The sequence below is a fragment of the Cryptomeria japonica genome, chromosome 5 (assembly GCF_030272615.1).
Source record: "Cryptomeria japonica chromosome 5, Sugi_1.0, whole genome shotgun sequence".
Taxonomy (NCBI): Eukaryota; Viridiplantae; Streptophyta; class Pinopsida; order Cupressales; family Cupressaceae; genus Cryptomeria; species Cryptomeria japonica.
Genome location: NC_081409.1, coordinates 141,243,064 through 141,267,399, shown reverse-complemented (window position 1 = coordinate 141,267,399; position 24,336 = coordinate 141,243,064). Strand labels below are relative to the sequence as shown.

At 35.4% G+C, this 24,336-nt stretch overlaps 2 protein-coding genes across 3 annotated transcripts; both read right to left on the bottom strand.

The window, feature by feature from the left end:
• Positions 1 to 1,129: 1,129 nt before the first annotated feature.
• On the bottom strand, positions 1,130 to 3,643 carry LOC131028463 (oligopeptide transporter 7). 2 transcript variants are annotated; one of them, XM_059221290.1, is made up of 5 exons: positions 3,492 to 3,643; positions 2,541 to 3,110; positions 2,190 to 2,445; positions 1,909 to 2,091; positions 1,130 to 1,798 (listed from the first exon to the last, which is right to left on the bottom strand). In XM_059221290.1, exons 1-5 carry the CDS (start codon positions 3,530 to 3,532, stop codon positions 1,181 to 1,183), a joined length of 1,668 nt encoding a protein of 555 aa, XP_059077273.1. In that variant the 5' UTR covers positions 3,533 to 3,643; the 3' UTR covers positions 1,130 to 1,180. The 2 variants fall into 2 exon arrangements, with proteins under 2 accessions (XP_059077273.1, XP_059077274.1); XM_059221291.1 differs by having other exon boundaries at positions 2,541 to 3,009.
• Positions 3,644 to 3,809: 166 nt separating this feature from the next.
• Positions 3,810 to 5,047, bottom strand: LOC131875761 (oligopeptide transporter 7-like). Its single transcript, XM_059220424.1, has 3 exons — positions 5,040 to 5,047; positions 4,824 to 4,888; positions 3,810 to 4,685 (listed from the first exon to the last, which is right to left on the bottom strand). The coding sequence occupies exons 1-3, from the start codon at positions 5,045 to 5,047 to the stop codon at positions 4,147 to 4,149; spliced, it is 612 nt and encodes a 203-aa protein (XP_059076407.1). The 3' UTR covers positions 3,810 to 4,146.
• Between the last annotated feature and the right edge of the window lie 19,289 nt (positions 5,048 to 24,336).

Below are 24,336 nucleotides of genomic sequence, written 5' to 3'. Positions count from 1 at the left end.
AGTCTATCAAAGATGCAATTTACATTTTATACACATTATAAGATATGATACACATAGTATAATGTTCTAGTTATTCTTACATATCTTACATAACATAAATAATTTTATATATAAATTATAATAGAAATTTCAAAAGGTGTATTGTGTCATCTCAAAAAAATTTAAGAATCTTAACAAATAAAACTCTTTTTCAAAAGGTTCTTATAAATACACCAAATTGCAAATATTAAAAAATATAACATATATTTTTATATTTACACATAAATAAAAATTAATTATTAGTTAATTTTTAATTTAATAAAAAGACTGTTGTCTAATTAAAATGAAACAAAAAGATTTATTATTCTTTCATTTTTTTATAATTATTATTAAGAAAAGTTGAAAGCAAATTTCAAAGTTTTTGAAACTAATCACTAGTAAGACACTATATAATTTAAACTATTTTTAATAATGTTTGATTTCAACATGCTTATTCTTGCTATGAAAAGTATAATTCTACTCATCTATATAATATATTGATCATTCCAATATAGCAAGATGTAACCATTTTATTTTTGTTACATATCCTTTAACAATCTTAATAGAAAGAGATTATTTCTTGGATTTCCAAAAATATACTTTAAAACCAAAATGAAAGTATTACTAAAATAGACCTTTTATCATCTTTAGAATGTGTCCAATTATCTATTAGCAATAACAAATAAGCAATAATCTGAAAATCTTCCACAAAACCCATATTTTTTTTTTATTACTTTGAAGAAGTTAAATAACATTTATAAGACACGAGAAAATGAATGAAAGCTAACTGTCACCTAACTTCGAACTATTAAAAAGTATGTTCCCCAACTCAAGATTCTTGTCTTGGAAGTACCCCTTCAGACTTTTTATATTATACTTTCTTATTAATATTTAATACTTTTCTATGTTGAATAATTATTTTTACTTTTATTCTTGTACACATTAGTGTTGAATCCAGGTAATTCTGCTGTTATCTAGATTAAAGACATTATGTAGATTCTATTGATGTTTGTGATCTGAAATGTTGATGCAAAAATTTTCACACAATAGAATCCAGATACATAAACCATTAAAAAAAATAGATGTTCACAAATTATTATTTTTGGCTTTCCAAAAAAACCAGATTCTTTTAAAACCCAATTTTTTTTCATTTCTATTTCGTCTAAACAAACATTGGACAATCATGAACTGATATATTCTTAGCTGTTGGGCAGGAAGCTAATGGGCAACCATCCAAGTGTGTTCCCCACCACTTCAAAGATACATTCTCCAGACCCAAACAAACATAGAGAAGCACACCCATGAAGGCCAAACCTGCATCCAGTCCTGCTGAAAGCACATAGTTATGTCTCTGCCACCATTGTCTGTGATATCTGTATATCAAAAAGCTGAAAAGAAATCCAATAATCAACCAGCTAGTGAAATTCACTGCAGTGGCAGGAGGCATAAGTGATGTTGCTCCAATAAGCACAGGCATATTGATATACTTTATCCATGTTTTCTCAGGCCACAACTTTTGCAAAAGCCATGCCAGCATTGGGGCTATGGCTCCTATTAGGAAAGACCAGTTAACAGCACCATATAAACCAAGGCTTCCGAAAATTCGCCTTGGACCGATTAGTCCCCAAACCACAGATGCATCATATATCACTTGGTCCATTGGACAAACCCATGGACTGTTATCTGGTAAGACTGCTGTATTGCACAGATTGGGAACGTTGTCAATCATCCACCATGCTGTTCCCATGTATACCAGTGCAGCAACACTTGTCCCTACCATCTGCATAAGTAAATATATATATGAGAGAAATGTGAAGGAGAATCCACAATAATTGCAGCGAGAGTAATTAACTGAATCACAGAAATGGCACGGGATGTTAAGAGCTTTACTTGTGCCATGAACATGAAGCGTGGAGGAATCTTCATGTACTGACCAAGTTTGAAGTCTTGCAGAAAAGTTAGGGCTTGACCAATGGTGATAATACTCAAAATCTTGAAGGAGATATTGGCCACTGGTCTGCCTGGGGAGATGTAGCCAAAAATGTATTCAGAAATGACATTCAAGCCCAGGCTCTGCATTGATCCGAAGGCAAAGTGAGAGAAAGTACATTTATGCAGGAAATTGCAGCACGATTCGCTGTTATCTTTTTCAAAATGCAAGTTTTTGATACCTTATCAGTAGTAGCCTTTATAATGCCAATTGGTAGAGTGAAGAATATGGCAAGGCCACATGAAAGGAGCACTCCCCACCACCGCAATTGAAGCTGATCCTTAAACCATTCACAAGCTGTAATGGTGACTGTTAAAGTCAAGGCAAGAATTGTGAAAAACCACCACTCTGGTACTGCTTTGTATTTCCTCATGAGCCTAGAGTGCACATCCATTTTCTTATCTTTGAAGGTATGTATTCTGAGATTCCATATGTTTCTGCTATTACAAAAATGAACCATTAATATTATGATTTCCAAATCTAAAACAATGATGTCATAATTATATTAGAGTGGAGGGAAGAGAGAAATTACTTTCCATGGAAGATGAGTGCATGCATGATCGTGGCAGACAATGCTGCAAAGGACATGCTATAAGAAAAAACAAAAAAAGTGCTCAGATGTAACTGGCCATACTTCTGATAGGCCTGTACGTCCAAATTGAGGTTGGAATCCACTATGGCAGATATATTGTAAATTTTTCCTGTAGATGTGAAGAGGTCCTTGGAAAATATGGGGAAGACTCTAGCATCATAAACACCAAACCAATATGTCAATGGTGTAATCACATACATTATGAGCACAAAGCCAACGCCCACATTGGCTACAGCAAACCAGGGTGTGGCCAGTGGACTTCCCAGATATGAAGAGATAGTTGACCAGTCCAATCCAACAGCACCCAGACCTAGCCCATGAAGGCCTGAACCCACTTGCTGTGCAATAACAGATCCAGGAAACATCCAGCACAGCCATGAAAAAGATGTCAGCATGGGGAAAAGATAACCTGGAAGCACGTAATAACCAAAGCTGCATGTTAAAGCTATTAGAAAGAACTGCAAGCGCGTTACACCTCCTTTTTGTCTCTCCTCCTTCTCATGAAGTGTTCTGTAACAGAATCCTTGTTACAAAAGATTTGGCATAAAAAGATGTCTTGAATTTTCAATAGCATAATAGTAAGAAGCACAAGAGATAAAAACAGGGGAGGAAACTAGAAACTCTATCTGATGAACTGCTACTGAAGAAATTGATTTCACTGCCCAATTTAAAAAGCAAATGCTATAATCTAAAGATTTATATCCTCCAACAGGAGAGTGATTTCAAAGAAATCCTCTGGTACAGAAAGAGGCAAAAGGAGAGGCAGCAACAGAAACTTCATTACAGAAAATGATCACAAATGCAGCCAAACTCAAGCCTTAAACTAGTTCACCCTCATGAATGATGAAAGCCCACTAACTAAAGGTCTTAACATGATAGACGAGAGCATACCTGAATAGGGAGACTTGAACCAGATTTGCAGGCCACCACATTGAAGATGGCTCTACTAAATACCTTCGAAATATGCCAGCCCATCCAAATCCAATATCTGCAAAAAAAGATAACAATTTATGGGATAATTACACAAGGCATTTATACATCTTTGCATAATACATGGTAAAGTACATAATTTGATAATCCACAGTGTTTCCCATCACCTGGCAATAGCAGTTGAAACAGGAAAATGGAAAAAACTGAAGACAGGCGATTTTTTTAAAAAAAATTTCGAAAGGCTAATACAAATTTATTAACCACAGAACAATATTTTTTGCTTTCTAATCAACACGACATTAACCATGAGAGGCATGTGATACTGCAAAGTAAGGCAGCAGCACATACTACGAAATAAAAATATCTTTTTGTTTACTAAGTACTAAGTAGAAAGAAATCGAGGTTGAGACATGTCATACCGCGTTGTCCTACGCATGGACCAAAAAGCACAAGCACTCAATAAGTACTCGGTAAATTTTAGTTAAGCTAATAACAAAATTTGTGGTCTCATTGATCCTCCATTCCATCCTATCCTATTACCTTGTTTTGAACAGCACATATGCCAATATATACATCCACAGCAATTAACTAATTGAGCATGGGATAAAATTGTGATTTACACTTTTACCTGTGACATGAGAACTATCAATAGGGCTACATACAGGTCCAGATTCCTTTTGTAGAAGATCTTTATGATGTTGACAATATGGATTGCATTCACAGGGCTAGCTCCAGCGCCGGCAAAGATCGTAATAAGGACATGCTCTTTAACATTGAAAGGTCCCGGATTCAAGCAAAACTTCCATTTGGTACCAGGGACCTTAAACTTAGTTTCAGGCAGTGTCGCAGCCATGAAACGCCCTAGTGGGAGCACAGCAATCTGAGCAGACACTGCGGTGATAGTAAGAGGTTCTATTCTGTAGGAAAAAAACTGATTCAGAAAAGAAAGGCTCATACATGAAAGCAATCCCAACACCCACATCCTGAATGTGAGCACAGGCAGAGATGGATCATCAGTTGTGGGGACTGTAAGAGCTACTTGCTCAATTGGGGAGACATCTTCTTCATTAGCCTCATTCTCAGTGTAACAAACATTTGGGTCTTCTTTTTCTTCATTATCTGATTGAGTTTCGGTATTCCTCTCACTGTTGATCCCTGAATTTTTGTATCATGTTCAAGAACTGCAATATAACAGAGAAACAAAACATCATGTTAGTGAAAAAAAAAGGACATGAACACAACTCTGAATTATGTCTTTGTTTACTTTGATTCCAAACAAAATCAACTTTTTACATGGTGTTAGAGAAGATGAGCCACAGGAGTCCTCCATAACTTCTGAACCAGAATGAACCTCCTTTCTGTGATTCTCAATAAAATAACTAATTACTTGTAACAGTCAAACCAAAATTAGGTCTATATGGGGGATTGATGTTCTGTTTTTTGGAATGTTTTTACAATTTTAAAGTTCTGATACTTAGCAGTAGCAGGAAAGGAAGAGACCCACGTTACCTTCCCATATAACAATTATTAAAAATTACGCATGCGCAGCTTTCGGAACTGTCCAAGACTCGTTCTATGCATTAGTTATTTACTACCGAGTCACCCTCTTCTATTATTTTACTGTTGAAGAATGTGGAAACTGTATTAATATTAATCGACTGTATTCCTTACATTTTTGTCTTCATAGCTCTTGCATTGTCAATATAGGTTTAATAACTACACATGAAAAATGTTTATAGTAAATAATTTTAAATGGAAATTTAAAAAATAATATGTATTTGTTAAAAAAAGAAGAGAATCTAAAGGTCCCCACAAATATTGCATTTGTTTGAGGATTAATCAAATGACAAACCAACTTATCTAAATAATCACAATCAACAAAATTGAATAATTGAAAACATATATAATATATATTCCTATTTGTTACATATTTAATTTTTTTATAGACTCAAAACAAAGTATTTCTATGAAATATTTATTTCTTGTAGTTACACACATTTTTCAATCAATTATATTCATTTATGACAATATTAAAGAGAGAAACCATCTCTCTTTCTCTTCATATGTATTGCATGTACGTATGTTAGTTTTTCAAGGGATATGTAGAAATGACTCTATAAGGGGTTGATTATGCCTCTCAAACTATTGACCCCTTGGCTTCAAATTTATCAAGGCATTATAATTTGCCCTATGATAATAATTGACCCAAAAAAATTAAGTTTGGACGTCTACCCTTATATATGTAGCATGATTTATAATGCCCATTTTTGCTTAGCATAGCCTTATGCCAAATCCCCACGTTTATTCATGATCCGATTTGCAACATCATACTTTGTATTGTTGTCGCTATGTCTCTATTTGCTTCCTATACATTGTTTTCAAAATTGGTACATTTGTCAATGGGCCCTTGGTCTACTAGTGAAGTTGAATGGCTCCAAATGAGCCCACCAAGGATCAATTCTTGCTAAGTGCAAGGCTTCGACATCGTAAGGGATGAGGTCGGGATCGTGCCCCGAGTGAATTTGGCGGAATGGATACCCCTTAGTCCTTGGCTCTTACCCGAAGAGGTTCAACCTATTGGCTCATGCCCCCGTATCGGGTGGCAAAAATTACTTTGTGAAGGCCCTCAATGGGTTGGCAACTCGCGGGTTTCATACCCTTGATGGGATGTCGTACTCGCAGGTCTGGACCTCCATCAAAAAATTAATAAATTTTCTTGTACATTTGATTTATTTGTATTGGTCTAAAGCACCTATGTGACAATATTCTAGGGATGTGTTATGTGGTTGTGACCTACAACAATGTGAGATCGATGATATTAAATCTCATGTGATCTAATTAATTATCATTTATGTTATAAGGTAGGTGAACCAAACTTTATATATGTGGTGGAGATCCTATGTTGTAGTAAATTGTGAGTTGTTGCTAATGTTTTCATTGGATGATCAACACAACTTCATTATGTGTTAAGGCTCATGAAATTGTTTGAATTTTATTGGACTATTAAATGTGACGGTAATGTAAATAATTAAATGACCTACACAACTTTGGAGTACATGATAGTGATAATTATTTATCCGAACTCCCATGAGTTGTTTGATACACTTTAGCACATTGTTGAAGTGTTTGATTTCTAGTATAATTTGCCAAACATTTAATGCTGCAAGCCATCTCATTTCTTGTAGTAATGTTGTAGGTATTATCAACAACCAATTATGTAGTGTCCAAGTTTTATGCTTATGGTTGAGCCTTTAAGCATATAGGCCTCATTTGTTTCATCATTGAACCAAGGGAAAATCACAAAAGGAAGATAATGGTTAGTCAAATCAAATACGCATAAAACATATAATCAAATGCAATAAAAACCATTATACCTTGATGTGAAGCTCCCTTGTCCTCTGATTAAGCCTTTGATGAAGTAGAGAAGCACCCTATCTCCACTTGATTGGATTGGCTCCAAGATGGGATTATGGAATGCTCTCCACTACACAACAAGAGGGATTGGATTGGATTTGAATGATGATGATGATGATGGATATGGCTTAGGTGAAGCAAGATTTTGACATTATGATGACATAATGGATGATATTGGATCTCAAATGGCTATCATAAGATTACATAAAAAGTGGATGATTTGTGAGGAGATGAGACTCCAATTTATAGATTGGAGGAGGACAAAATGAAGGGTCAAGATTGACTTTGGGATGGAGGATTGAGATCGATTTGAGAGGGAGCACGTGGATTGAGAGGACAAGGTGTGGGATTCAATAGATATGCCATAAAGGCATTTCTTGTCTCCACACCTCTCAAGGTACATGGGGAAGAGCTTCCAAGTACATTGGGAAGATAAAAAGGAATTAAAAATTCCAAAATAAGAGGATGTGAGGGAAGAATAATTGGATAAAGGAATTAAAAATTCCTTGGGAAGAAGAGGCATGGGTAGATTCAAAGAATATGAATTTATTTGAAATGATCAAGGTGATTAGGGATGTGCAAATGAAATGAGTGATTACAGTGCAAGTGTGAAAGTTAGGAGGATGTGACATGAGGAGAGAGAATGAGTGGAAGAATTTAAAATTGGAGGAATAATGATAATCATGCTTCTACAAGAATTAATTAGGCTAAGTAAGGATTAGAAGAAGTGATTTGTAAGAATCACATGATTAGCTTAGCTATTGAAATTAATTAACTAAGCAGGGTTTAGAATAATTTTAGAAGAAAAAAGGGGAATAATCAATTTTGATAAATTGACTATAAGGTTGCAATGATAAAATTAATTAAATAAGATTTAAATAACTTTAAGAGGAATAAAGACCAACACAATTAATTAAATTAATTATGTGGAGAGGATTAAATTAATTAAATATTAATTTAATTAATTTTAGGTGTCTACATTTTTCCCCTCTTTGATATAGCACCAAGAAGTGATGTTATATCAAAGAAGAATAAAACATAGTGAATGGAAAGGATAAGGACTAGTAGCATGATGCCTCGATCATAGGTGAGATGAGGAAGGATGATAGGGAGGTAGCAGTATGTCGCCTCAAGAGGACATGCGGGTTCTAAGAACACGGGTGTGCTCTTGAAATGGATTAGAGGACTAGAGGATTGAGCATGAAAGAATGAAAAAAGCATAAAGATGATGAAGGGGAAATGAATGAATTGGAGTCTCCAAGGTAAATGGATGAAAAATATGAGTGAACAAAATGATTAAGTTGATGGGGTTTCTTTTTGTGTAGATATGGAGAGAAAATTTAGTTTTGATTTTGCAATGGACTATCTACACCACTAACTATTGAAGTTAGGATGTTGCGAATATCTGATCTGTGGACTAGACTCTTAGATAGTGGGTATCTCAATGCACACAAGTTCGTAAACACCGATGATAGTGTAGATGTGAGAATGTAGGATCGTATAAAAGAAACCATCAAACATGTCATACCATAAAAAACTATGCCCCATTATACACCAACCAAGATATACTGAGATATAGGATGATCAAGGCAGCCCTAAACATGTATAGTCTTGGGACACAAGATAAAAATCAAAACAAAAAGCTTGATCATACAAACAACATGCACACGACCAACTGATATATCTTGCCAAGAGTAGTACATGGATCTAGATAGATTGTCGGACATGGGAAGGATACATCCCGATGGGTAGGTGATGGATTTGGATAAAATGCCAAACATGGGAAGGATGCATCTTGATGTGTAGGGTGTGGATAGATTGATTGATGACAAAAGACAAGCTGGTTGTGCGAAGCCTACAGATGAGAGGATTGTCGCTTGGATTCGGTTAACATGTCATGGATGGGTGTTTGGATTATGTGCAAGTCAATATAAGCTCAGATAGATGGGAAAATCCCAGTGTCATGGGGAAAGCTTAGTGTGATAAGGATCATGAATGGATTGGATAACATGGGAGGGGGATTAATGATTGAATAGGATAGGATGGGATGAGGAATATGATTGGATTGGATTGGATGAGATGGGAAATATGATTGAATTGGATAGGATTGGATTGTGGATATAGAATAAATGGACTAGAACCAATGACAAGGGAGAACTAAAGCTTGGTAAAAGGATGAAATGGAGGAATAAATTGCTTGAATAGGAGATGGAGGGATTAAGTAGATGGATAGTTATAGGATATGGAGGACTAAAGGATGAAAGATGGGTGGAATGGGGATCCAAATTTACTATATTTCAAAGGAGTAGAATGCCCAACATTAGAGGTAGTGGAATTAAGGATGGGAGGATGGTGGATAAAGGATGGATGAGATGGAAGGATAGTGTGCAATGGAGATGGATGGAGGAAAAATGTAGGTTTGTGTGTTCCAAAGAATGCATGGATATTATTTTTCCTCTAACTTGAACAAGATCAAAGGTAGGAATGGAAGATGCATTTTGATAGGATGATGAATATGAGATGGAGGATATGGATAGGATAGTCAAGATCAAGATATGAAAGGAGAGTGAACGTAGATAGGATGCAGATAGAAGTTTTAAGGAATATGGTAGATGTGGATGGTAGGATGGCCTGGATGAAGCTTTCCCCCAAGTATAGAGTGCAAGAGGATGGTGGGATTACACATGATGCTTGTTTACCAAGTTTTCATCATGGTACTTACCCAAGGTGCCGCAAGATGTGGTTTTCACCATTGGATGGATTTTTTTCTGTTTTCTTTTTCATTTGTTTATTTTTTTTTGGAATAATTTGGATGGATAAGGATGAAGATAAGTGGATGTGGAAGATAGTGGATGTGTGAAAGAGGGATGTAGGAAGGACTCAAGCATCTAGTTCGATGGATAGTATCCCTTAAATATGTGCTTTAATAGATTCATATAATTAGAGGCATGCTCATAGATGTTGGTAGAAAAAGATGGGGATATGGAATGGATGAAAGATGGAGAGGGATAAGGATTTATACAAAAGTCTAGACTAAAGGAATGGGATTATGGAAAATAGATATTGGATAATGGATGGGGTTTTGAAAGACTTGTGGAAGATCATCATTGGCACACACCTTGAAGGGTGGTGGAGTTGGAGAGGAGGGGTTTTTGAATTAGATGGAGGATAAAATGTGGATTTTGAAAAGTGTGGACCCAAAATAGATGAAGGGGGTGATGGAGTTAAGATAGTGGATTTTAGGATGTAAGAGCCCAAAATGGATTTTGATGATGGTGGATTCTTAGATGGGGGATTGGATGACTTATAAGGGAGAGATTTTGGATTAGAAAGCTTGGATGCCAATTTGGATTTCTATTTGAGATGCATTGCTTCTATGAGTAGTTTGTGAATCCACATAGTTTTTTCTTTTTTTCTTTTTGGGCTTTTGTGGCATTTTGGATTTTTCTTTCTTTTGGATCACATTTTTCTTTTCTTGAGCATGTCTTTTTTATGGGACATGTTGATCCTTAGATTTTTGTGGATTTCTAGCTTTATGCATTTTAGATTTGGCATTCAAATTGCTTCCAATAGAAATGGTACAAGTGTATGAGAATGGATGAGTTTGAGGTTTTATGGATGGGATGATGGAGGGAGAATATTGGAAAGAATTCAAGGATGTGTTCTTGTGTTGATCTTGCTTAAAGATCATTTCAGGTGATGGAGCGATGGATGGAAGGGATGAAGGATCGAGCTTTGGAACATAAAGATGCAAAATAGATGTGGAAGATGGGGGATGGTGTGATTTTGATTTATATGAAGAGATTTTGGATTTTGGATAGATGAAAGATATTCCAAAAGCTTGAGCATGAGCTTTGTAGCCAAGGCCATATTAACTTTCATTTTATTTGACTTGAAGGGGTTCCAACATGCCTTGTTCATGGAGGCCTAACCCTTTACCTTGGTAATTCATTTTTTCACAAATTCTTTTTCCAATAGGATACTTATTATTTTGGAAACAAGATGCAAGTCCATTTTGAGGAGGATGGGAGGTGGAAGGAATTGTAAGCTCTTGGAGGAAACTCGAATCGATGAAGGTGGAAGATCCAAGTTGATAGGTATAGGATTCATGGATAGCTTGGATGTGGGTGATGGGATCTTATGTAGGAATGGGATCTTATGGGGGATTATGAGGAAAATTAGGATCATGAGAGGTATTAGGATCTTGACATGGAGATGGAGGAATACTTTGATCTTGACTATGGATGGGAACATGTGGTGGGGTGGAAGGGATGATTGCGTCTTGAGATGGAAGGGAATCATGAGATGGAGGGATTTTTTGATCTTGAGGCGGAGAGGAATTGATGCTAGCATGCTTTGAAACAAGTGCTTGACATGGGTGGGGTTGGGCGGATGGTGTGATGGATGAGGAGGTGATTTCTTTGAATTGGATGGATGGGGGTATGGGAGTATCATGAAGTGTAGGAGATTGAGGTGTTTCTTGATGGGGAGAGGATGGAGGTGGATTTAGGACTTGAGGAGATTGAGAAAATTTGTTTAGAGGTGGGTATTTTGTCTCCTTTGCTAGTATTTCTTGGATAAAATTGCAGAGAAATGACTTGGAGGATGGGGATGATGTGGATTTTGAAGGGTTAGGATTATGTGAAGGTTTAGGATTAGATGTAATATTGGATTGGGATGTTGATAGGGGAGAAGATGGAGGTATGGATGTTGGGTGGGAGGGGTATGTGGATGGAGGATAATATGAAGAGATGGATGGGAAATAAGATAGATTTCCCTTGTCAAAGGTAGAGGAAGGATAAGAGATGTGATATGAATTAGGATTGGATATAATATGTTGAGGTGGGATAGATGAAGATATGGTAGATGGATGAGAGGTTATGGGATTGGAGTGGCAGGCAGGTTGAGGTGGGCATGACTGATAAGATGATCTGTGAACTTCCATGAGCATTTGCTCATACTAATCTTTTGGATGTGGATTTTGGGTAGCCATATAACCTCAAAAATTTGAGAATTGTGCAGTAAGTGAGGATTGGATGAATGGATTTGGTCAAGAAAGGTGATGAAGATGATGTTAGATAAAGATGAGGACTGGGACTTAGCAACTTTGGATTTGATTTGGATTTATTGGATTTGGTTTGATTTGCTTGGATTGGATTGGGTTTGATTTGATTGGATTGGATTAGTCCTTGGATTAGGACAAGTTTGATTTGGATTAAGATGAAACCTTAGCCCTTGGATTAGGACTTAGATGGGAATTGATGATGTTAACCACAGGGCAAGGTGACAACCAAAGCTAGGTAAAATTTAGACCTTTGGAATTGATCAAGCCCTCTTCTACCTAGGGTAGCCTTACATTCCTAAGGAAAAGAGGGTAAACTGATTAGGGTTTTGATCAACCCGAAATGATTAAGAAAAGGTACTTGAGGGAGATTATTTCCCAAGCACAAAAGCTAATTGATTGATTGTTTAAAGATAAAGGTCTAGATTAAACTTTCACAAAGTATCGATCTTAGGATGAGGTTGATTGATTGATTGATTGGATAATTTGATTGATTGGGTTGATTAGGATTGATTAAGTTGATGTGCTAAGTCCTTGAGGATGGAATGAAAATGATTATGGAAGAATGGATTGATGACAGGTAGAAGAAGGGGAAGGTTAGCTGAGATTGGATAGAGATATTGGTTGGGGATTGATGATCATTTGGATGGATGAAAATTGATTGGGGGTTTACCTCAAATGGAGATGAAATAGAGGTTTGACAGTGACAAAGTGGAGATTGAAGGGTTTGGTCAAATTTGGGAATGTTTTGGATGTTATCTACTCTTGGCAAGAGAAATCAAACAATAACAAGCACATTGACCAAGGCAATGCTTTATGACAAGCATGAAAGTGAAGGGGGCATAGAGTAGCCCAAACAAAATTTCACTAGTTTTGTATAAGATGAAGACACGCATCAGACACACAACTTAGGTTGGAAAGTGGAAACCATTCAATAGGCCTCTTGCACAAGTGATGCCACAAAAAAGCGGATAGATAGAGATTTTGGTAGCACTAGATCCCCCTTACAACGCACTCACTTCTTAGGCATACCAAATTCTCTTACCCCAAAGATTCGAGGATCTATTATATGGGGAATTCCTCTCTCATCTTGAGTGGGTACATGAGAGGTAACTTTGGGGTATGATTCACATCCCCTGCACTGTGAATGTGCAATTTTGGGCTACTTAAACAAGGTTCTTAGTGAAATTTCTGAGGGATCACCAATCCAATGACGGATTCTCGAAGCAAGCCACTTAAGGCTCTAATTGAGCTTATCGATACAAGGAAGGCTCCCACATACATTGAATTCACTTAGCACTCCAACCTCCTAACCAACTTATTTATATAGCAGCTCGGAAAACTCACTCGAAATCATCATGCTGGGAGAGTTGATATCCTCGACGTGTCCCAATTCGAGATACTCTTGTGGGGTGATGAAATCCCCTATCAAGAAATACTCCTCAACTACTAAAATGAAAAAGAGGGTTTTGTTGATCACTCATTCTCCACCCAGAATCCATGAAGGCGAGAGGAGATGATACTAGAGTGCAACGGTGGGTCCATCCAACACTAAATGTGCAAGTGCACAAGACACATAAGACACTTGTTCATTTTAGTCCCACATATATACGATTTTTTAACTAGAAATGCAACAAAACAACCTACTTTAGTGGGAAAAAGATGTCCTGGACAAACGTGTTGCAGCAAAAAAAATTAGTGGTTTCCAAGTAATGCCTTGGACAAACGAAACAGGTCTGCAAAACTCAAAATGTAATCAGTAACCCAAAATTCCTCAGGGATACAACATAAATGTTGATCCACAGGCAGACGCGTTGCACCACATGCACAAGCGTTGATGCACCTACGTAGATGTTGGAGTGAGTCTGCGTCCCTAAGGAACATAAAGAGTGGGAAAATTCAAATTTAAACCTTTTTCAAAAATTTAATTTCAAAAATTTAAACTAGATTATACCTAGAACGGATGTGCTAGTTTACAGGCACAGATGCTAAATGACAGAAAACTAAGACAAACAGTTAGCCAAATTTGAAATTTAAAAATTTAAAAGTGGCAAGCTTATCTAGTCCAACGAATGCACCAGACCAGAGGCACATGCATTGATCCACTAGCATAGGTGTTGATCCACCTGTTTGCCCAAGAACTTAATTAATTGACTAAAATTAATGAAAAATAGATTTTGAAACCTAATCTAAAGTTGTTTTTAAATCCTTTTTTTTTTTTTTTTTGTGATATTAGATTCAAATAAAATAAGAAATTAAAGACTATGCCCAAAAGGTAAGTGTTTAAAGACACTGAGGAAGACGCGTTGTTACAGGGGCAGATGCACCGATCACCAAAACCTACAAAAAATGGTGGTCAAAAAATTGAAATTTAAATCAGAGGCCCTATTTTTGTAGCGGATGCACTGAAAAAGCAAAGCAGAGGCACTCAAATACAGTCGAATGCGCTATTTCAGAGCCTACGTGTTAAAAACACAAAAATGTTAGAAATCAGGATGTGGATCCCACTGGGTGTGCCAAAATGAACCAAGGGAAAATCACAAGAGGGAGATAATGGTTAGATTCAAATCAAATAAGCATAAAACATATAATCAAATGCAATAAAAACCATTATACCTTCATGTGAAGCTCTCTTGTCCTCTGATTGAGCCTTTGATGAAGTAGAGAAGCGCCCTATCTCCACTTGATTGGATTGGCTCCAAGATGGGATTGTGGAATGCTCTCTACTACAAAACAAGAGGGATTGGATTAGATTTGAATGATGATGATGGATATGGCTTAGGTGAGGCAATATTTTGACATTATTATAGCATGATGGATGATTTTAGATCTCAAATGGACAGCATAAGATTAGATGAAAAATGGATGATTTGTGAGAATATGAGACTCCAATTTATAGATTGGAGGAGGCCAAAATGAAGGGCCAAGATTGACTTTGGGATGAAGGGTTGAGATCAATTTGAGAGGGAGCACATGGATTGAGAGGACAAGGTGTGGGATTCAAGAGATATGCCATAAGGCATTTCTTGTCTCCACACCTCTCAAGGTACATGGGGAAGATCTCCCAGGTACATTGGGAAGAGAAAAAAGAATTAAAAATTCCTTGGAGAAAGGGGAGAGGAATTAAAAATTCCAAAATAAGAGGATGTGTGGGAAGACTAAATGGATAAAGGAATTAAAAATTCCTTGGGAAGAGGAGGCATGGGGAGATTCAAATAATTTGAATTTCTTTGAAAGGATCAAGGTGATTAGGGATGTGCAAATGAAATGAGTGATTAGAGTGCAAGTGGGAAAGTTAGGAGGATGTGACATGAGGAGAGAGAATGAGTGGAGGAATTTAAAATTGGAGGAATAATGATAATCATGATTCTAGAATAATTAATTAGGCTAAGTGAGGATTAGAAGAAGTGATTTGTATGAATCACATGATTAGCTTAGCTAAATGAAATTAATTAACTAAGCAGGGTTTAGAAGAAATAAAATAATTTTAGAAAAAAAGGGGAATAATCAATTTTGATAAATTGACTATAAGGTTGCAATGATAAAATTAATTAAATAAGATTTAATCAACTTTAAGAGGAATAAAGATCAACACAATTAATTAAATTAATTATGTGGAGAGGATTAAATTAATTAAATATTAATTTAATTAATTTTAGGTATCTACAATCATATATAACTAATATGAGAAATATCTATTTGGGTATCCATTTATCAAATTTTCCTAAGCGTTGATCTCGTTCATCCCCATGTGTCTATCATGTGTTAAAATTTTGATAAATCCAAAAAATAATAAATGTGGAGGTTTTTGTTAAATGTTAGAGTTTTAGAGTTTCCCATTCTAGCATGTACATTTCCCTCAACCCCTTATTTCAACCTTTCCTTTGTTAAAGTTCTTGGGAAATAAACAAGTTCAGTGCCAAAGATGCAAAGATCAATCTCTATCCAATGAACTAATCAAAGGATGAGATACAAGGCTTGGATATCTACAACATGAAAATATGAAACTCATGTACAAATCGAATATTTAATTTGCCCTAATCCTAGAAAAGCAAGATTAAATCCTTCATCTTAATGATGCCAAAAATTGTCCTATAAACAATGCTCAATAAATCTATCTTATGCAAACTTATAATAATAATAAATAATGATTAACATCAACATAAGATAGTAGCAATAAGACATAAATCCATGACACAAGATCAAGACATAACTAGGATTTATGTGGAAAAACCTTTGTGGGAAAATAATCCACCAAGAAGAGAAGAGAAACTTGCATTATCAACAATAAATGTGCTCACAATACAATCACTTTCATTCTCCTCTTTGCCTCTGACATAGAAACACCTATGTACATGTGAACAACCTCCATATGCCTCCCACTTGTCTTTTGTTCCTACAGAGAAATATACATTCAACTGTTACCTCTTAATTCTACACCCAAAATGTTGAATTTATAGAGTGGCAAGAGCTTCAAAACCACCAATAAAAATGTCCAAATAAACCTCTTCCTCATTTCTCATGACCACAACCCTTGGAATGCCACCACGAAACTCAAAAAAGACACCAGTTTTGGTTCCAATACTTTCCCTTCAAATTAGGTACCCATTCTTGCAAGATAAACATTACATTAAATGCAATAAATGACATAATACCAAGAGAAACATGTTGCCTCTTCCAATCTGTCACTTGGACAAGCCCATCGGTTACTAATTTTTCCACTTCCCAAGTCATTAAATTATGTTTTATTTTAGACATACATAAGTGGAGAAAATAATACTAATTAATTATGTTCACAATGCACTTTTACCATTGCTAGTGGAACCCATCACCCCTTATGAATGTATTACAAACAATGGTGAGAATCAAACAAATGTTACAAATTATTTTATCAATACATCCTAAGTTCCTTAGGACATTTTCCAAGGATGTTGGAACCATGCCATAGGATTTATAAGGTATATGGTACTATAATCCTAGCATTCTCCCACTTGACATGAAATACACCCATAGGAATCACAAGAAAGGGAAAAGTCATCCCTTAGCCATATACGTACTATCTAAATATTCACCATGATCTCATGGTTAAACAAGGAAACTACAAAATCAAACCATGATAACCACCATCAAGAAAAAATAAATCCCTCAAATCCTCCAACATGCCATATATGGAAGAAAAATGAACATGCCAACGTGAACAATATCAACTGTCACTAAAACCTGCACCAATCTCTACATGAACGTAACCAAATTCAAATGATAACAAAGGATCTAAGTAACTACCTTACTCATACCACCTGGAATAGCAACCACAACAAATTGCAATTCATCCAAGCTAATCATGCCTTAACACAACGTATACCAACATAGACAAAACTTCGTATTGTCAACATATTAGCTCTAAAACCACAGTCAAGTCTCTGTATATCAAACCTCCTATCTCAAATAAAAATACCAATACACAACTGACCATGGACAAAGCCAACTAACAAAGTTTGCATCACTACTAAAATAATCTCGTGGATATAGACAATCCACATCTAAATCATCCCACTACAATTGAATAGGTGATCAACCCACACAACTACATACCTCACAGATCCAAATCCAATGAAACATTAAAACTCATCATCACATTAGTAATTAGTGAACCAAGATATCATAGAGGATAATTAGACATATATCTAGAAACTCCCACTATATGAGTAATGTCACATTTGGAAATAGATCACAATATATCAAGTCTATCTATAGTACTTCACATAGAAGATGTGGCTAACTCTGATTTATTACATTGTGTCAATGAAATATACAATGATCTACAAATATTATAACCAAATATTTGCAATACCTCTCTCACCATCAGTCTCCATAGTTTTCCCAAGTTCTTCACACTCAACCATGTGATTACAAATATCCAGAATGAAGAAAAAAACCAAAGAGAGAACCTTCTAATCAGACCATATCCTTGTTCCACACTAACATGTACCAAGTGTATTGTAAGATCTCCTTCACCATTCCCAAACTAAAAGGATATCAACATCTAACATTCAAATCAAATGAAACATGGTAGCAATAAATGTAAATCTTTGATATTGAAGGTAAGTCAAACAAACCAACTATTTCCATAACAAAGGGAATATGCCCAAAGCCACAAACCATTTCCTATACATCTTTAGATAAGTCCTCAGAACTAGACCCATGGTTGAAGACCAATATCAAGGAGAACAATGAAAATCCATAAAACCATGCATCTTCTTCTCAACAAGTCCTTGAAATTTTTATAGTCACTCGTCGAGTAGATGATGATTAGGAAACAAGATTTTCATGTGCTCACAACACTAAGTAATTAAAGCATAAAATAAATGGCAATCTTCTCTTCAAGTCCATAATGGATTCACATCCATAACCAGGTATAGGCTCCTTAGTATTTTTTCTAAAATCCCCATCAAAGAGTAATCATCTCAACACATAATCCCAAAAATATATGAGATCTTGTTGCCTCAACCAAGTATCTCTAGTTTCCATGAGAATTTACCAATCAATTCATGCTAACTTTTAATATAATCCCACAAAATCATGAAGCTCTAAGAAAATGATTAATACTCAAACCTAAACAAAACCAAAAACACCTCACAAAAAACTCAAGAGTCCTCCATGGCACCAAGATGTCACCACCTCCAAACCACATTAAGATAACCATCCATAATCAAATGGTGAATCCACATAACTACCAAATCTCACACTAGAATGTGTAACCAAGATCTCCAAATATCATGATAATTATCTCCTAATTGAAGATCCTATGTGGCCCCAACATGGTCAGTGAACTCAACTAAGAGATCCAAAAAGGAAGTGTCTAACCACTATCTCCAAAATAAGAAGATACAATTGCACATGTCCTTTGTCAATATAACCAAAGATGTCAAACTTCCATTGCAATCTAAAGGAAAAATACGAGAGCTCCAAATGACACCAAAACTCATTTCAAAAGATCATCCATCTTCTAATCAAAGATTGTCCATAGCTAATAATACACTACAACAATAATAGCTTAGAACCAAAATCTTGATATGAAGAAGATAAAACACATTATGTAACTACATAGTGCCGAGAGATTGTTGGAAATACTTATCCATGTTGTCATTAATGTCAAATCTGGTGATCTGGATTGGTCTGGATTGATATATGAGATGTTCTATATGCTGATTGATATGTGAAATGTTGTACATGTTGATTGGTATGTGAGATGCTACTGATTGATATGTAAGATGTTGTATATGCTAAGTTGCAACACAATGGAAAATAGGTATGTATGCTATAGATTGAAGATCCTTGATGTTGTTGTTGTTGTTGTCGTAGTTTTTGATATGATTATTTTTCTAAAATGATGAGGACATGAGGTATGGATGTGAAAGTTTTTGGTGTTGGTTGTGACATTCAGTCTTGTGCTTTGAAATTTGTTCTTAGGATGTCATGTTTCAATTGTATGTTTGGATATGTTGTGGTGAGTAGATTATTGTGCTTCGGTTTCTTATGGTTTCTCTGAATTTTGGTAACATTCATTTGGTGGTTTGGTTTTCATGTGTAATGATAACTTGGATCGTACCCTAGAATTTTTGGTCTTAGATATGATTTGGTTATTCCATTTTTTGCTATGGTAACTATGGAATTATGGTAGCATGTTGTTTTGGTACTTTGAGGATGTGTTCATTTTTTGTCTAGCCAACCCTATTGGTACTCTGCTCTAGTGATTACACACACACACACACACACACACACACACACACACACACATATATATATGGGTAAGTACACCAAGATGGTGTGCAAAAGGTGGGGTATAAATGGACACCTTTTTCTCTAAAATCAGCTACACCTAAACTTGGAGGAGACATTTGAGAGTCATCCACTCAAAATATGAAGATACTCAAAGAACAAAGATTGTAGTACTCTGAATCTACCTTCCAAACTACTAACTTTTTTCAAAATTGGATTAGATTAAGGGGGTCAAATATTTTGTGCACAAAAAAGAGATCTTGATTTTTTCTTAAAAACATAACATAGTGTCTGACGTATGCATCAAAAAAGTCATAGTTAGATTTAATATTTTGACAAATCCTTTGGTAGAAAGACAGTTAAGAGTGACCACTAGAAGTTGTGTATCTTTTTATTATTTTTTGTTGAGTATTTATTATAATGTTTTTTTGAATCAGGCACATCCTGAAAATCAAGTACCTATTCATGCGTGAAGCATAACTTGCACCAAAATAATAAAAAATGCAATTTTTAAAAAAAACTGTAAAAAATCAAGTGCACTATAATAATAATATATAAAGTTTTTTTAATTTGGATAAGTAGATCAAAATTTATAAAAATATGGTACACATATGTCTTTGAGAACTATGGAGACACTAGTAAAAGAAATTGAAGATTAATATGTTATTGTTGTTCAATTTTTAAAAAAAAATATATGGTTAGAAAGCTCAGAAGATGGGTGAAAATATGGTGGCAATTTTAGAAATACCTAGTTGATTAGGTGTAAACCTAATTATGACAAAGTCAAGAAACCAATTTGATAAAACAAAACATGTCAAAAAGGAGGGAAATGGAGGGAAATCAAACTCCCAACCCTCAGCCTTATCATCCAATCCTATTCACAAGCCTAAATGCATATGAGGTTCATAGAAACAAAATCGCATAAGGGGTTATAAAAAGAAAAAGCCCATACGCATTTTAGAGAGAACAAAAATCATATGGGTTATGTCAACATAAAAACATTCTAATATATAGAAATACATATGTATGTATATAATATGTGTATGTTTATGTTGTAGACACCTAAAATTGTCATGTCTAATTAAATAAATATCTTTATTTATTTAATTATTTTAAGCCTAATTCTTCTACTAATTAAATAAATCTTTATTCATTTAATTAATTCATTTATCCTCTTCTAGCCTTATTTCTCATTTAAATAAATACTTTTATTTATTTAAATTGTACTTTTCCTAAATTAAATAAATATCTTATTTATTTAATTGATCCCACTTCCTCTATTAATTAAATAAATCTTTATTTATTTAATTAATTCATTAGCCTTTTCAACCTATGACATATGTCATTCATCTCTTAATTCCTACACTACCTACCCTCTCATTATTTTCTTATTTTCTGTACCTACCCTTTAATCATAGCCAACCATTTATCTTTTACACCTCTTAATCTTATCCTTCCATTTCTTATAGTGTCTTCTATATAAGGAGATGCTTCCTTCATTATCAACCCCCAAGACATATACATTCTAATCAAGCATCCTAGCATTTGAACTTTCATATGTGATCAAGCCTACTTGCAACCACATTTCCGTTCTTTGTTGAGCTCTTGTGCACACATAAAATCTGAGAGCAACTATATCAAGCAAGATCAATGGAGATAGGAAGAATGGAGATCCAAACCCTATTGGACATGTGATGGTATAATCTTTGTGATTTCATTTGATTTGCATTGTCTTAGGTAATCTTCATGTGTTATGGTGGATCTTTGTTGTTGTTAGGCTAGGGTTTTGTGGTTGAATTCATTTAGTCTTTCAATATTGTTTTATCCATTTTCACTATAAACATATGTATACATATATGTATATGTATATGTATAATATGTGTACACATATATGTATATACGTATTTATAATATATATGTGTAGATAGAGAAAATTATAGCTGAGATCTTATGGGAGAAGATCTAGATGATTCAACATCAAACAATGAAGTTTTCCTCCAAATCACACACATGCAAACCAAAAAATTCTAAACTAACACACATGCATGCTATGATGAAATTACTCCATTGTACTCCTTAAATCTGTTAGATAGTTCAGAAATCTAGAAGACAACTAAGAGGGGGGTCGAATCAGTTGTCATAGATTATCGGAAGCATTAGCAATTTAAAACAACAATACCGGAATAGCAGTTAATCCAATTAAGCATAAACAATAATTATAGAATAAAAGCCATCCACACAACACCAAGATTCGTACATGGAAAACATAGTAAAGGGAAAAACCATGGTGGGAAGCCTACCCATAGTTAGATAATACTTCTACAGTAAGCATGTGAATTTACAATGAAGGGCCTGCACTTGCAGGAAGACCAACAACCTAGAGCACACTGCTCATCACAAAAGGAGTCTCACTGACTACATACAAATCTAGACTACAATCTAGAAAAGTGTTGAACTACAAAAGATAACATCTCCTATGCCTAAGTACAGTTTTGGTTAAGCTCAATATTGAAGGACTAAATCCTCTTACAAACCCAATTTGATCTCCATTGATTGACCAACTCCTCTGCCTGAATGATATTACATTATCCGCACATCACATTCTGATGCAGAGCCATTCACACACCTAAGGATAGGTCCAAAAGGTTTGGTTTTTACCCTTCAAATGATAACAAGGATCCTATCAAAAGGACTCCACACCTTAAGGTTTGAACTACTCACACTCCTCTAGACTAGCACCTACTCAAAATGAGTAAATGGCTTCAGCATCTCCAACACACCTCTCCATGACTCTTTCTCTTGAGGGCCTAGGATTTGGACAATTCATGATACCTAGGAACCATTCTAAACACTTGTTTTAGGTTTTGGCTTCAATGCCCTATACTTCCTTTGGAAACCTACCCCCTAGGCTAATAGCCCTATCTAGCGGGTATTTTCCCTTGAACTTCAAAATATTGCACATAACCTAACAAAAAATCTACCATTATAGATACCCTTTATGGAGTTACATGCATCCCCAACAGGGATTGGCAAGGTCTGCAAACTAAGGGTTTGAACCCTTTAGAAGGCTAGAGGCCTAATTAGGGCGATTGGGCCTAATTTACAAAGCAACACCAATTTCAAGACTCTCAACTACAAAAAAAACTTCATGATAATGTGGGGGATCAAAAATAACCTCTAATTCTAGGGTTGCATGCCTAAAATCCACCGCTATGATATTTTAGGGTGACCGTCCTAATTTTGTCCAAGGTAGTCACATGGAGATGCCTACGTAGGTTCACTTCAAACTCCTCACAGCCAAGCCTTCCCTGCAAGAACCCATGAAAATATTAGAATACACTAACCAATATTGCATTCCACCAAATAAAATAATTTTTAGATGGGTGAGATGCAAGATATGGCCATTTCTTGTCAAAACCCTAGTCAAACCCTTGTTTTCTGAGTTACAGTCAATAAAACAAGTGGTTCTCACTGCTCCCAAAAGATCAAGACCTCAAACCACCACAAAAATAGAGGTAACTCAATCCTCTACCTACTCCATGAATAATTTTGTCAGATTCAATCCGTACAATGACGTATAACAGCAGCAAGTTCATAATTTCAGGGAAAAACTTAGTTTTTCAGTCTTATTTTGCCTTCAAACTTCAATCAACAACAACACCAACCTTGGTAATCATGTAAACAAGGTATATAGACCTTCTCCAAATGGTTTCCAACCAAATTTTGAAGAGGTTGGAGCCATTGAGAGGCTTACATAAAAAGTTGCACTTTTGCTTGCAAAAGTTTCATTTTTCAAATGTTGCATTTTTTACAAAAGTTGTCAACCAAACCAAATTTGGGATCCACACAACTTGGATCAACCAAACACCACCTAAAAACCCTAAAATCCTATAAAACATCAAAACAAACATCATTCTACCCCTATTTACCAAATTGTCTCAATTGGCTTATCAAGATGCCTAATTTGGGACATTGGTTTACATGGTGGGGTCCTTATTGAAAACATGAAAATGCCCAAACAAAAGACACTCAAAATGATCCTAAGAATCTACTCCTCATCCTCTAATCCATGAATGGCTTGTTGAAGAGGTGCCCCTGCACCACATTCCTTGACCATGACCTCTTACAATAACCATGATGATCTACAATGAGATCTTACATCTTATTTATACAAACCCTCAACCATAAACAATCAAGTCGGCTACTAGAAAATAAACCAATTACATAATTACAAACTATGTTGGCCTTAGACAAAAAAAAATAATATCCAACAAATAAGACATCTCGGAAATACAACAATAATTCCTATCCACACGTTACATCAATGTCGGTCCATAACCTAGATCAATCGGGACCAAGTATAGGTCTGCACGCTTCAACAATGATCTCCAAATGCCAAGTCTCAAACATGATCACCAACAACATCCTAAAACTCCATCAGAAGCTGCACCAACACCAATTATGCAATGCATCAAAGATCTCCACCAAACGCTCTGTTGATGAAACCCTCGCCAAAACGAGAAACCAATATTCTAAGTAAGCGGGATAGCA

Excerpts from the sequence above, each read along its gene's own strand:
- LOC131028463 (XM_059221290.1), bottom strand. The coding sequence starts at position 3,532 with ATGTGGTGGCCTGCAAATCTGGTTCAAGTCTCCCTATTCAG. Across the intron at positions 2,446-2,540 it reads GCACTCATCTTCCATGGAAA|AAACATATGGAATCTCAGAA; the intron begins GTAATTTCTCTC and ends TTGTAATAGCAG. Across the intron at positions 2,092-2,189 it reads TAAAGGCTACTACTGATAAG|AGCCTGGGCTTGAATGTCAT; the intron begins GTATCAAAAACT and ends GGATCAATGCAG.
- LOC131875761 (XM_059220424.1), bottom strand. Across the intron at positions 4,686-4,823 it reads CTCATCTTCTCTAACACCAT|GGATCAACAGTGAGAGGAAT; the intron begins GTAAAAAGTTGA and ends ACAAAAATTCAG.